Source organism: Phacochoerus africanus, chromosome 2 (genome assembly GCF_016906955.1).
Source record: "Phacochoerus africanus isolate WHEZ1 chromosome 2, ROS_Pafr_v1, whole genome shotgun sequence".
Lineage (NCBI taxonomy): Eukaryota > Metazoa > Chordata > Mammalia > Artiodactyla > Suidae > Phacochoerus > Phacochoerus africanus.
Window position 1 is genome coordinate 44198714 of NC_062545.1, and position 15484 is coordinate 44214197.

General features: G+C 39.8%; 1 protein-coding gene across 2 annotated transcripts in view; it reads left to right on the forward strand.

The window, feature by feature from the left end:
- Nucleotides 1–564: 564 nt before the first annotated feature.
- GOPC (golgi associated PDZ and coiled-coil motif containing) overlaps nt 565–15484 on the forward strand; it is a 48869-nt gene continuing 33949 nt past the window's right edge. The window contains exon 1 of one of the 2 annotated variants that reach the window (XM_047759723.1): nt 565–1098. In XM_047759723.1, the coding sequence (XP_047615679.1) occupies nt 811–1098 (288 nt within the window). In that variant the 5' untranslated portion in view covers nt 565–810. The remainder of the gene's footprint in view (nt 1099–15484) is intronic. The other variant, XM_047759733.1, reaches the window with a different exon arrangement.

The window sequence follows — 15484 nt, forward strand, 5'->3', positions numbered from 1 at the left end:
GATAGGGTTTAAAACTTGAATCCAAGGCCGCCTGCCTTTTAAGGACAAGACAAAAGGTCTTGTATTAATTCAGCAAAACCTGCTGAACCGCTGTCCTTCAATATGCAGTTCTAAATTCCACCGGGAATTTAAGGCCTGGTTTATCTAGAAGGGCCAGTGTATCCATCGACCCTACCCACCTCATCCTAATCAGGAACTGAACTGTAAAAGGTAAAACGTGGCCACTGCGCATGCTCAAATGGCCCTTCCTTACTCTTCCTTCCCTTCCCCGGTACGTCAACGCAGCAACTTCCCAGACGATTTTAGAATGGGTCCCGCCCACTGTGAAGTCAAACGGGCAAAAGCTCTTCCGCTTTGCTACGTGGACACTTTTCTCTTCCTCAGGCCTTTCCAACTTGGAAGCCAACATCACGAGCCTCTGTTTTTCGGGTATTCAAGCTAGAGTTTGCCAGATGTCAATATGGCCGCTGACAGGCCGGTCCCAAGCAGAGGCTTTTCATAGGCTTACGTCGCATCCTAGCCCCGCCCACTTCGTCTCTCCCGGCTGCCTCCGCCTTGGTCTTTTCTACGCATGCGCAGCGGGGGCGGGCCGGGAGGTGGGACTGCCGGAGTCTTCCGTGTGCGGTTGCCGCCGCCGCCTCAGCTTTGCTACTCCTGCCACTCCGGGCTGCGTTGCCGGCGTTAGCCGCGTGAGGGTAAGGGAGGGGACCGACGGAGCGTGTGTGCGCGGGGCTTCCTGCAGTCCCAGCAGTTCCTCTCGCGGGTGGACAGCGGGGTCAGCGGCAGTCGGGGGAGGCCCTAGACGGCGCCATGTCGGCTGGCGGCCCATGCCCGGCAGGAGCCGGTGGGGGCCCAGGGGGAGCCTCTTGTGCTGTGGGGGTCCCCCCTGGCGGGGTATCCATGTTCCGGTGGCTGGAGGTGCTGGAGAAGGAGTTCGACAAAGCCTTCGTGGATGTGGATCTGCTTCTGGGCGAGATTGATCCGGATCAGGCGGACATCACTTATGAGGGGAGGCAGAAAATGACCAGCCTGAGCTCCTGCTTCGCGCAGCTTTGCCACAAAGCCCAGACTGTGTCCCAAATCAACCACAAGCTAGAGGTGAGCAATGGGCTCTGGAGGGGTGGCATTCAGCTCCAGTCATCAGGTCCCGTTTAACGCACCAGTGAAACGACCCTAGAAAACTGCTAACCAGGGCACCTGGGCTTTCATATGTGACGGGGGAGTGCGTTGTGTGCAGGAAGCAGAGTGAAGTGAGGTTAGAGTAGAAAAAGTTGTGTAGTTTGACGTGTAGGTCTTCTGGGAGCCTGTCATCCACCTTCCTAGTATCTCTTTGAGGAGGAAACAGGAACTAAGTGTATCAGCCTGCTTGTGCATATTACATTAATAAACCTAAGACTTGGGCTCAAAGATTCTCTGTCGTAAGAACACTTTCGTACACTTTTTAACATTTGAGTTTTTGGATCTACTTTCAGATTGATAAACTAGGATTGTATATCGCTAGCAGACACAGCCCTTATTTTTAGCTATTTCAGGTCAATTTCTGTTGTTTCACACAGACTATTCCTTGTCTGCATGAACTGTTTAGGGGAATTTGATAAAAGCTCTTAGGAAATTTAGTAGGATAAACAAGATGGTATCAGTGTCCTTCTTAGTTTACAGTTAGTTGGTCTTTAAATTACAAGCAGATTCAACCAGAGAGCCCTAGTTATTCGCATGACTTCTAACATTGAGGTTTTATATACTTTACCATATTTCCCTAAGTCTAGATTTATTTTTGAGTGTGTGAAGAATGACCATTTGATTTAGTCTCTCTCTAGTCTTGGGTATGGGTAGAGTAGTGGTGGTGCAAAACAAAACTACCGTGTTTTGCAGAAAAGTAAATTAGCACATTACAATAATCAGAAATCAGGATGTATTAACACTGTTACATAAAGAGCATTGTCTAACTAGATAATTTAAATACAAGAATGCATCTTTCATTTTAAAGTAGATAAAAATGGTATAATCAGTTATGTACAAAGCTCTTTGAACACTAGATTTTATAAGAAATCATCATTACTATCAGTTGTGATAATTGAGAGTGCCCATTGGATCCAAATCAATATGAATATCAGAAATACATCCTCTCCTTGCTTAGTGGTTAGCGTTCTTTTGCTTTCCTATCAGCCGTGAAAGAGGTGGTGTAATTTATCTTTGATTAGCACAGAATTGCATATGGGAGATTTCTTCTCCACTGCAAGGACGGTTAATTTCTTTCATCCTTTCTGAAGAGGTTGGAATGGAAGTGTTGATGCGAAGCTAATCACTTCTTATTCTAGGTATATATAAATATCTCTTAATTTCTTGATTAGTGATAGTTTCTAGAAGATAGTAGTGAAATAGCATTGGATGGTCTTTAGAAATAGTTTGAATAACAGCAAGAGTGGCTTCGGCTACTCTTAATTTACAGCTGAAAGTATCTACTGAAGATAAACAACTTTTAAAAAATGAGACAATATCTAATTCATTTTTCAAAAGAATTAAGGAAACTTTAAAGTGATTTTTTGTTGTCAGATATAAAACCCAATTTTGGAGAAAGGGTTGGTCTTTGAGCAGGAGCTGGTGCTGTATTTTTTCATCTTTACATTTTTTAAATGAGTATTCAGAGCTATAATAAAATTATCCATGTTTATTTTTAGAAATCGTAGTTACATATTCTGATTCTGTTCCACCTCCTGGCTTAGAAGGTGGCCATTATTTCTCAAAATAAGAAATGCTAGCCTATCACAGGGTGAGAATGTTTGAAATCTTTGGTTTAAAGATCTCAGAAAATGGTGATTATGTGTTTTTTCAGTTATAGTTGACTTCTCTGTCTGTGGGGTTATTCCTACATTTAACAATTTCTACAGTTTTCATGGAATCAGTTATGTGTTTTATTGAGGAGGGAGGTTCATGGTTAGTAGTGCCTTTCAAAGCAGACCTGCCTTTGTATCATCTGCAGAATTTCGGAGGTTGTCTCATGTAGTGTTAACAATCTATTTAGACCTTGAAATTTTAGAAAAATGTCCACACATTCTTGGCCGGTTTATTTCTTAGTAAGTGAATTCAATTCTGTTGTTTTAAGGATATGGACATTAGGACATAATTTTTGAGGTCAGTTATGGCTTAATATAGCACATGTGCACTAAAAGTCAATGGTTTTAGAGATAAATACCTTAAAACATATTACCATAACATAATTAAGATACAGATACCTCCAGTATAGGTAACTTATGGTTTAAATTGGTCTTGAGTATCCTTCCAGATTAGCCCTTCTCTTGTCCTTTGTGTCTTTAGTTAATACTACATTTAATATTAATGTAGTTAGTAGTTAGGAAAACAATGTTGATGCAAAACAAATTATAGGTTGCACTTAAAAATTAAATATAAATGACATCTATCTGACTCCTTTTTTCCTTAAATTATATTTGGGAAGAGGGATGGCTATAAGGGGGAGAGGGATGGCTATAAGGGGGAGGGAAGGGCAGAGAATTCAGAATATTTTCAGGTGGTACCATTTCAGATTTCTCACATCTCTCTTATACTTCCCACCTGCTTGAGAATTCCCGCTGTGGCGAGCCACTTGGTGACAGATGTGCTGGAGTCACAGGTACTGACTGGGATAGCGGTAGTAGTAATAGTAGTAGTAGCAGTAGTAGGTGCCTTGGAGTAGAACAAAGGTTGAGAACCAGTACTTTAGAAAAACTTACCTCTCTGCCTGTTCACCCCTTCTTTAAAATGACAGCAAAACAATACATGTTCTGTCACATCCTTCTTTTCCTCAGTAGTTGTTGAATCAGTATCTCTTTTTAAAGTGATTTACTCTTCACAGCCATCAGTGGACAAAATTTTAATTTTGGTCTAGAGCTACACTAATAATGAACCAGTGATCTACTATCCTTTTTCTGCTTCAAAGCTATTCTGTTTTTAAACAAGAAGTAAGGTTGTTTTGCAGCATTGAACTTGAAGTTTAATATTGATCCAGTATATTTTTATTGAGTACTAAGTATGTGTCATATGCTGTATTGGGCACTTGGGATACAGGGGAGAGCAAAAACGGATACAGTTATCGCCGTTACAGAACTTGGATTCTATTGGGGAAGTTGTTGAAATAATTATCACATAAATGTGAAATTCCAACTTTGAGGTGCATAATGAGAGCCTGTTCTGGTGGATCAGAGAAGGCTTGATCATTGACCATTGGGTTAAGACATAAAGGATGAATAGGAGTTAATTATGCCAAGAGAAATGGCAATACCATTCAGCATCCTTGTAGAGAGAACAGAAAGTGGAAAGCACCTGTGATGGTTAAGTACTTAACACATCTGAGGAATTGAAAGAGTTGGTATAAGATCAGAAGACAAAAGAAGTGAGATGCAAAGTAAGTGTGAACAGGTAGGTAGGGACCATATATCTACATGATTTTCTAGGCCATGCAGTAGATTGGGGGATGTATTACCCTTGTACAATGGGTAATGTTTTAAACTAGGTGGTAGCCTCAGATGTGAGATTAGAATAGTTCTCTCTGGCTATGGTAAGGAGACAGTTTGGGGGAATAACAAAAGTAAATGCAGGAAATCATTTAGGTGGCTCTTATTCTGATCCATGATATTACAGAATAAGAGTGGAGATGGAGGAAAGTGTTCAGAACAAAGGAGATTTGAGAGAGAAAAATGAACAAAATCTAGGGGTGGATCAAAACAGAGGGATGAGGGAATTCAGGATGAATCCACAGTATTAGTTGGCTAAATAGATGGATGTATATGAGATATTATTAGTAATAACTGTATCACTAACTTTCTGATCAGTTACTATGGGCCAGGCTCTATCCTAAATCTTTTATATATATGTTGATTCACCTAATTCTCACAATAGTTCTATGGGGTTGGTTTAGTATTGTTATTTCCATTTACAGGGATTAAGTAAGGGACCCAAGACAACAGAAATAGGTAAACCAATCTCTCCAGAAACACACATTTGTATCTAGTTGGGGAAGGAGGAGGTGGAGAGAAAAGCAAGCAGAAGGAGTAAGTGTAGCTCTCTAGCCAGGAGGGGGAGTGTGATTTCAAGGAAGGTGTTGTTTTCATTTTGTTTTTTAAATGGAAAAATAAACTTAACACATGTTTACAAGCCAATGAGAAACATCCAGTTGAGGGGGAAGCTGAATATTCTAGAGACAGAAAGGGATATTTAGTAAGGTTTCCGAGTGAAGATGAAATCCAAAATACAGGTAGAGGAGTTCTCGTGTGGTGCAGTGCGTTCAGAATCTGGCGTTGTCATTGCTGTGGCTTGGGTCGCTGCTGTGACACAGGTTCAGTCGCTGCTGTGACACAGGTTCAGTTCCTGGCCTGAGAATTTCCACATGCCACAGGCACTGCCAAAACAACAACATTAACAACAAAATACATGTAGGGAGCATGGCTTTATATCAAAAGGACAGCAATTATACTTAAAGGGAAAGGAGAGATGATGAATGCAGAAGTGAGAGGGAGTGTTTTGTGTGATGGCTTCTTTATTCTCCATATAATAGTCTGAGACAGTTGCTGGAAGTGGGTGAAGTTAAGAGCTCAAGGAGAGAGAAAAAGATTTGAAATAGTAATGAAAGAGTAGGAGAGCCAGTTGGCCAGAGAAATAGAAGGACTGCCAGGCAATGTTGAGGACCAGTTTGGAGTTAGTTATAAATTCATGGTACCACTACTCTACCCTGCTGTATGACCTTCTCCAGCAATACAGGCACAGAATTGAGAGTAATAATTAAATTCATCTAGTGCTGTAGCAGGAAGTTTGCTGTATAGAGAAAGAACACTACTGAAATAAAAACAGTAATGGGGATTAAGAAAAGAAGATACTCTTTAGAGGAGTAGAAACAATATTAATTATGTAGATGCAAAGAAAGAAGAAGGGTTAAGCATGACATCACATTTCTTTTTGGGAAATGTATTGGTTGATACCTACAGTGGCTGAATAGTGTCTCCCGTCCCACCCCATGAAAAATTCATGTCTTCCCAGAACCTGAGAATATGACCTTATTTGGAAATAGGGTCTTTGCAGATATAATTATGGAGATAAGGTCATAGATTATAGTGAGCCCTAAATCCAGTGAGAGTATCCTCAGAGGACACACAGAGAGTGGGAAGAAGGCTATGTGACAATGGAATAAGCGATTGGAGTGATGTGTCTACAAGCCAAGAAATGGAAAAGGTTGCTGGCAAACACCAAAAGTTAGGAGATAGGCATGGGGCAGTTTCTCTTTCAGGATCTTCAGAAGGAACCAACTCTGCCAACACCTTGATTTTGGACTCCTGGCATCCTGAACTGTAAGAAAATAAATTTTGTTCCTTTTTAAGCTACTGAATTTGTGTTAATTTGTTATGACAACCCTGGGAGGCTTGTGTCCTTCACTGTAGTAAGGAATCCAGGAGACGGAGCAGATCTGGCAGGAAAGAGATGGATTGAATTTAGGAGATTGTGCATAGTTAAGGTTGTTATCCTTTTTTGCATATTCCTAACATGGTTTCTTAATTGCTGCTTACCCCTTCTAAATCATCCTTTCATTGCCAAAACTGTTATAAAGTGTTTATAAATGGTTCATATTAAAAAAGACAACTCGGATTCTGTTACTCTTCTTTTTATACCTGTTACTTGTTAAATTCAAACTATAGATTGTTGATCAGTGCCCAGTCTGTCCGTCCTTATCTCTTGTCACTCCTCCTTAGCTGCTTTTGCCTCAATAAAACTGATCTGTTTGCATTTCTGTAAATAGGCCTTGCTCTTTCATGGCATCTGTACTTTGGCATAGGCATTATGTATAACATCTGTCCCCTTTGTCTGTGGTATCAAACACCCACTCATCTTTCAAGGCACCACTTAGTCACTGTCTCCATGAAGGCTTTCCTCACCCAACCTCTCTGCTGTCCATAGGCACAGAGGATCATAACACCTTGAATTGGCTTGGACCATTATAAGATTTGTCGTGTCATATTAAAACTAGTGGTTGCAACATTTCTCTACCTCCAGAAGGTTAAACTCTTGGAAGATCAAGACTGTGTTTTAGATGAAATAATCTGAACCATCAAATGCTTGGTGAAAGTTGACTTTAGGGGTTAACATCTCTTTGTGAATCCATTTTGGTTTCTAGGGATTTTTTGGTAGTTTTTTTCCTCATGGTGCTTCCCAAACTACATTGAAAAATAAGAATTCCTTTGAGTATGGATATCAAGTTTTCTCAAGTGGATTATAGAATTGGTGTTTTGCCCTTTTTTAAAACTGGAAATTTTAAAGGAAAACATTAAACACCAACCTTTCTGACCTACTTACATCCTTACCTCACCTGCTAAGGGTTTTCATATCTCAAAGTTTTCCCTTTCCCTGCTTCATGTATTATTAGCCAGTCTTCAGCCAACATTCAGTAAACTTCTTTCTTGATAACTTTCTATTTTTTAAAATAAATTTTATTGGAGTATAGTTGACCTAGAAAGTTGTGTTTCAGGTGTACAGCAAAGTAAATCAGTTATATATATACATATATCTGTTCTTTTTCAGATTCTTTTCCCATATAGGTTATTACACAGTATTGAATAGATTGCCCTGTGCTATACAGTAGGTCCTTTTTACCTATCTATTTTATATGCAGTAGTGTGTATATGTCAATCCCAACCCCCAAATTTATCCCTCCCTCTCCGCATTTCCCCTTTGGTAACCATGAATTTGGTGTCAAAATCTTTGAGTCTATTTCTGTTTTGTAAATTCTTTTGTATCATTTTTTGTTAGATTCCACATATTAGTGATTTCATATGATATTTGTCTTTGTCTGACTTATTTCACTTAGTGTGGTAATTTCTTGGTCCACCTCCTAGAGTAATGAAAACAAAAACAAAGATAAACAAATGAGACCTAATTAAACTTAAAAGTTTTGCACAGCAAAGGAAACCATAAACAAAATAAAAAGACAGCCCACAGATCAGAAGATATTTGCAAGTGAAGCAACTGACAAGGGATTAATCTCCAAAATATACTAACAACTCATACAGCTCAATGTCTAAAAACAAAAAACAGCCCAAGCAAAAAATGGGCAGAAGATCTAAATAGACATTTTTCCAAAGAGACATACAGATGGCCAAAAAAAATACATGAAAAGATGCTCAACATTGCTAATTATTAGAGAAATGCAAATCAAAACTACAAAGAGGTACCGACTCAGACCAGTCAGAATGCCTTCATCAAAAAATTCATAAACAATAAATGCTGGAGAGGGTGTGGAGAAAAGGGAACCCTCCTACACTGTTGGTGAGAATGCAAATGCAACCGCTATGGATGGAGAACAATATGGAGGTTCCTTAAAAAACTAAATATAGAACTACCATATGATCCTGAAATCCCACTCCTGGGTGCATATCCAGAGAACACCATAATCCAAAAACATAATACACCCCAGTGTTCATTGCAGCACTATTTACAATAGCCAAGATATGGGAACAACCTAAATGTCCAGCAGAGGATTGGATAAAGAAGATATGGTGTAGGAGTTCCCATCATGGCACAGCAGAAACTAATCCAACTAGGAACCATGAGGTTGCGGATTTGATCCCTGGCTTCACTCAGTGGGTTCAGGATCTGGCATTGCTGTGAGCTGTGGTGTAGGTCAAAGATGCAGCTCAGACCCCGAGTTGCTGTGGCTGTGGCTGTGGCAAAGGCCGGCAGCTATAGCTCCTATTGGACCTCTAGCCTGGAACCTCCATATGCCTTGAGTGCAGCACTAAAAAGCGGGAAAAAAAAAAGATACGGTGTATATATATGATGGACTATTACTTAGCCATTAAAAAGCATGAAATAATGCCATTTGCAGCAAAATGGATGGGCCTAACCTTCTCTCTGATTGCCTTCATTTGTTTTTGAATTCGTACATCATACGTGCCTCTATGATAGTGTTTACAATACTGTGTATTATGATTGGAAATCTATTTTTATCTCTTTCTACTAGACAGTAAAATCCTCAAGGGCAGAATCTGTGTCTTATTCATCATTTTTGTCTCCAGATCTTGGAATAGTGTATATTCAATAAATGTTTATTTGAATGAATAAACTATTTGAAACAGCTTTAGTTGCCTCATGAATCCTCAAAGATTACCAATAAATCATTCTGTAATACAAGTTTCATGAGAGATGGAATGGTGTCTGTTTTTTGATTCTACTATCCATAGTGTCTAATATAGCACCCATCACATTATTGAATGATTGAATCATTCACAAAGAAGTGATTTGTGAGTTACTATTTCATGATATTGTATTTTAAGAAAAACTTGAAACTGTGACTAAAAATAAATTTAAATATTATTATATTAGAGTATTGAGTATGGATTTAGTGTACTTGTGACATTTCTAAAATGTTGGGTCGGTTGCTTCTCCTCACCCCACCTCTGGTTTGATCATAGAGCAATTGAGTTCTTTAACATTAAAATGAAAACAGAAAATATTCTATATTGTTTGAACTTCATTTTGAGATTTAAAGTTTTTTTTTTTTTTTTGGCTGTGCCCATGGCATGTGGAAGTTCCTGAGTTAGGGATTGAAGCTGTGCCATAGCAGCCACCCAAGCCACTGCAGTGACAATGCCATGTCCTTTACCTGCTTCACCACAAGGGAACTCTGTTAGGTTTAAAATACTTTAACTTTTAAAAATGTATCACACATTATCTACTTGTCCCCATTTCAAATTCCCTAACTCTAGTTCGGTCACATTGTCTCCCATATTACACACAGTACCTGTTTTTTGTTGTTGTTGTTGTTTTAAGGCTGAACCTGTAGCATATGGAAGTTACCAGGTCGGGGGGCAAATCTGAGCTGAGGCCTGCACCACAGCTATATCAGTACTGGATCCCAGCCGCATTTGATCTGTGCCACAGCTTGTGGCAATGCTGAATCCTTAACCCACTGAATGAGGCCAGGGATTGAGCCTGCATCCTTACAGAGACAGCGTGGAGTCTTTAACCCTCTGAGCCACAGTGCGAACTCCAACAGCTCCCTTTTTAAAAAAATAAATTTCATCATGTTGTTCTGCTTTAAATTCCTCACTTGTACTTCAAATAAATTCAGACTCCTTATCTCTGTTAGGAGTTGTATGATCTGGCCTCTGGATAGCCCTCCAGTGACATATCTGACCATTCTTTCCTCTTATTTTCTATGGCTCAGTCCACATGGGTCTCCTTTTAGAAACTCTGAGACAATATTTCTTAAATTTTTTGGTCTTAGGGCCCCTTTACATTGTTAATTGTAAGGTTCCCCAAAGAATTTTTTTTAACATGCATTATATGTACTTGATTTACTGTATTAGAACTTTAGATAAGAAAACTTTAAATATTTATCACATCAGTTAAAAATAGCAACAGTAGGAGTTCCATTGTGGCACAGCAGAAGGGAGCCTGACTAGTGTTCATGGGGATGCAGGTTCAATCCCTGGATAAATGTCATTATTAATGAAGAAAAAAAGAAAGAAAGAAAGAAAGAAAAAACAGAGTCCCTGTTGTGGCAGAGCAGGTTGAGAAACTGACATAGTGTCTGTGAGGATTCGGATTCAATCCCTGACCTTACTCAGTGGGTTAAGAATCGGGTGTTGCCATGGCTGTGGCATAGGTCTGTAGCTTCAGCTCCCATAGCCCAGGAATTTCCATATGCCACAGGTGAGGCCATAAAAAGAGAACAAAAACCCCTTACATTTCCCAACATTCTAAGAGTAGGATTGTTTTATGTTAAAATTAAAATAAAAAATTTGGCTTAGGGGTACCTGCTGTGGCACAGAGGGATAGGTGGTGGTCTCTGCAGCGCCAGGATGCAGGTTCCATCCCCAGCCTGGCACAGTAGGGATCCAGTGTTGCCACACCCATGGCTTAGGTCGCAAGTGTGGCTTGGATCTGATTCCTGGCCTGGGAATTCCATATGCCACAGTGTGGCCAAAAAAAAAAAAAAAAAAATCTAGCTTAATAGAAGACAGATGGATTCTCACATCTGCTTCTACTTTCAAACAGTTGTGTAGTTTTGTTTATAGTGTAGGAAGAAAATTTGACCTCACAGAGATATGTAACTGGATAAGGGAGAAATAATTTAATGGCCATTTCAGATAATTGTGGATATTCTTTGATAGTAAAAGGTAGTTTCTTAATGGTTAGTTAAAATATGGAGTCAAACTTTCAAAAACATTTTCATACACTGTTACTTAAAGTATATTGGTCTATCTGTGTAGTCTTCGAATGGATTTTTTTTTAAACCAAAGCATGATTTTAACATTGTGCATTGGTCATTTTGAAAATTCCAGTTTGTTTTGAGTTATCCAGATCTTCCAAATACAATCTCATTATGCATTATCAAAAAATCACAGTTGGGTTTTTTGTTTGTTTGTTTGTTTGTTTTTTGTTTTTGTTTTTGTTTTGTTTTGTTTTTTGTCATTTTTGCTACTTCTTGGGCTGCTCCCGCGGCATATGGAGATTCCCAGGCTAGGGGTCCAATCGGAGCTGTAGCTGCCAGCCTACGCCAGAGCCACAACAATGCAGGATCCGAGCCGCGTCTGCAACCTACACCACAGCTCACGGCAACGCCGGATCTTTAACCCACTGAGCAAGGGCAGGGACCGAACCCGAAACCTCATGGTTCCTAGTCGGATTCCTTAACCACTGTGCCACGACGGGAACTCCTGTTTGTTTGTTTTTTGGCTGCACCATGGCATGTGGAAATTCCCTGGCCAGGGATCAAACCTGCACCACAGCAGTAACCTGAGCCACTGCAGTGACAATGCCGGATCCTTAACTCGCTGCACCGCAAGGGAACTCCAGAAAATCACAATTGTTAAATCTCCAGTCTCATCAGAAGAATCTGTAAGTGTTGGAAAGCTGTCAATCTTATGGTGATGGATTCAGATTTTCCAAAATTCTTATTTTCACTTGAAAGCACAAATTTTTTTCATTGGCAACAAATGCAGTCAGTTGTTTTCCTTGAAATAGGAGGTTCACTTTATTTATTGTCAAGAACATGTCTGCCAAATATATTCTTAATAACCACAATTCTTTGAAATAAAAATGATATTCCAAAAAAAATTTTTTTTTTCAGCTTGGCAACTCAAGCAGTTGCCTAAATGCTTTTCCTTGAAACAACATTGCTATGCAGTGAATATGCTTTATATATACTTCCCATTTCATCACATAGAATATTACAAAGATTTACTCAAGTGTTGAGATTTTTAGAAATTAATAATTTTACTGCTTCTTCAAGGACATTCTTTTTTTTTTTTTTTGCCTTTTTCTAGGGCCGCACCCTTGGCATATGGAGGTTCCCAGGCTAGGGGTCCAATCGGAGCTATAGCTGCCAGCCTACACCACAGCCACTGCAACGCAGGACCCAAGCTGCATCTGTGAACTACACCACAGCTTATGGCAACACTGGATCCTTAACCCACTGTGCAAGGCCAGGGATTGAACCTGCAACCTCATGGTTCTTAGTTGGATTTGTTAACCACTGCACCACGATGGGAACTCCTTCAAGGACATTCTTAAGTGATTTTCTTTTTGACTGTGAGTGAATGGTAGTGAAAAGTACGGTGACCACTGGTAGTTTGGTGCAACTGCATTGACTTGTATTGTCAGCAGTCTATTCATAATTGCTTTTGCACCTTTAAGTACAGATGTCAACACAGTGAAAAAGAATATTTTTTTACTACGAAAATAGTTCTGACCTCATGGATGCCCTGAAATGGTGTCACAGACCTGTGAGAACTGCTGTGCTGATAATAACCAAAACACTTCCCAGAAGGAAGCCATATGCTCCCATATGGCTAATTCTCTTTTAGTTTCTTACATACAGCTTAATGATGGTTTGTAATTGTCTGTATTACTACTGATTTCATAGTGGCCTTGGACAAGTTACCTAACCTCTGTGCTTCACTTTCCTTCTCAGTACAGAAAGTATCTCAGAGGATTATTGTGAGGATTAGGACAATTAAAACATGATTATGTTCAAAACAGTGCCTGGCACATAGTTACTGCTATTATTATATGTGCCATTCATTTTCTTTACAGGTTGCCTCCTGTGCAAGGCCACTCCAAGCTTTGCCAGGCAGGATCCGCATTTGTTTTTTCTACCAGTGTACCCCTAAAACCCAGCCCAGTGCTTTGCGTATAGTTGCTGCTTAATAAATACTTGTTGAATGAATGCGTGGTGGTGTGGAAGACTGAAAATAAAAATGTTTGCTTGACTTGAGTGGTAGAACCTTGGGGAGAAATAATGACATGAAGTTAGTGGTCTTTAGGCTTGAGTTGGAAATTGGAGCAAATAGGGTTTTCTCACAGAACTTTCATAAGCCAAATGGACAATCTGTTTTAAGAACTGACTCGTAATAAAGAGGAATATTATTTCCTATCTTGAGGGATGGCAGAGATTTTCATATTTGACCTTTGAATGTTTTTTATTTGGTCATAGTCTTTGTTTTAAAACAGTACTCTTAGAGAAAGATTCTTTATGAAAGGAGTGGGTTAGATTAAATGAGCTCTAGGACTTTGGCTGTTATGAGGAAGTAGAAGAAAAGAAAGAGAATGGATCAAAATGCTTTCATTAGTTACATTATCCCCTTTTGTCATAAAGGAGAAAAGGCCATGTGAAGAATGTTTCTGCTTCTGTTGACTGTCAGGCAGCTTTGGATCTTTTATATAAGAATTTCTACGATAGATTCTTTCAAAAGTTTAAATGCAGGAAGAAAAGATGATCTTACCAGATAAAATGGCATTGCTTTTTTGGCGGGTGGGGGGGCCACCTGCTGGATGTGGAAGTTCCCGGGTTAGGGGTCAGCTTTTGGCAATGCTGTATCCTTAACACACTGAGTAAGGCCAGGGATTGAATCCGCATCCTCATGGATAATAGTCAGGTTCCTTTCCACTGAGCCAAAACGGGAATTCTGGTATTGCTTTTTTAAATGAGGCAAGGAGAATTACATAATTTGTAAAGGAAACTCAGTATTCATAATTTGTAGTCAGATGGTATTTTTTGTAGTGATTCCTGTCATCTCTGTAATTATATTTTACATTTGTTTCATTGACCTTATGAAGTAAACTTTTAGGAAGTTTAAGCCTTTTAGGAAGTAGGTGGGTGTAGATGATAAATTTAAAAGTTTGGTATTAAGTGATATAATTGCTAGAGATTTAAATTCCAATCTGTACTTTTCGTCCTAAATTGAAATGGCACATTTTTTTTTTTTGGCATATGGAAGTTCTCAGGCTAGAGGGTCAGATCGGAGCTACAGCTGCCAGTCTAAACCACAGCCACAGCAATGCAGGATCCAAGCCGCATCTGTGAGCATCCTCATGGATCTTAGTCGGGTTTGTTAACCACTGAGCCATAAAGGGAACTTCCCCATTTGCAAATCTTCAAAAATGTACAGATGTCTAAAAGCGTAATTGTTCCTTTTTTGTGACATGGTTACCTTTTGTACATATATTTTATTTTTTTTATTATTATTATTATTTTTTGACTTTTTGCCATTTCTTGGGCCACTCCCGCGGCATATGGAGGTTCCCAGGCTAGGGGTCTCATTGGAGCTGTACCTGCCAGCCTACACCGGAGCCACAGCAATGCGGGATCCGAGCCGCGTCTGCGGCCTACACCACACCTCACGGCAACGCTGGATCGTTAACCCATTGAGCAAGGGCCGGGATTGAACCCGCAACCTCATGGTTCCTAGTCGGATTCGTTAACCACTGCACCACGACGGGAACTCCTGTACATATATTTTAAAACAAAACGTGTAGAAGCATTTATTGGTAACTGTGAGATAATATTTTACATCTTTATCAACAGCTTTCTCTGCTATGATTCATAACAGTTAAACTGCTATATGAAGTCAACTATTTTCTTCGTAATTCTTAAAAAGAACAACTTGGAGTACTCGTGCTTTTGTGTGTTTGTCTGTGCATGCCTGTGCATACACGTGACTTCCAGTGTGTATGTGTGTGCACACGCACTTGGGTGTGTATGGAGTAGCACTGGCTAGGTGGAAGATGTTCAGAGTGGTCTGTTGTTTTGAGCCCTGTCTGATTCTGAGATTTGAGCATGTGGTCTCATTTGGAACTCAGACCTCTTCTTTACCTTTTTGTTCTATTACTGCCAGAATTATAAAGGATGTCAGGAGGTATGGATTTTAATCCCATGCAGTTTGTAATACGGCAACTCACATAATCTATTTGGGGCTCAGTTTCTTCACTTCGAAAATAAAGATGTTTTACCAGATTTTTAAATTTAGGTTCTTAGCTTAGACCTTCTAAAATGTTATCAAAAGAGGTATATGGGAGTTCCTGTCATGGCTCAGCAGAAATGAATCCGACTAGTATCCATGAGGATGCGGGTTCGATCCCTAGCCTCACTCAGTGGGATAAGGATCTGGCGTTGCCGTGAACTGCGGTGGAGCCCACAGATGTGGCTCCGATCCCACATTGC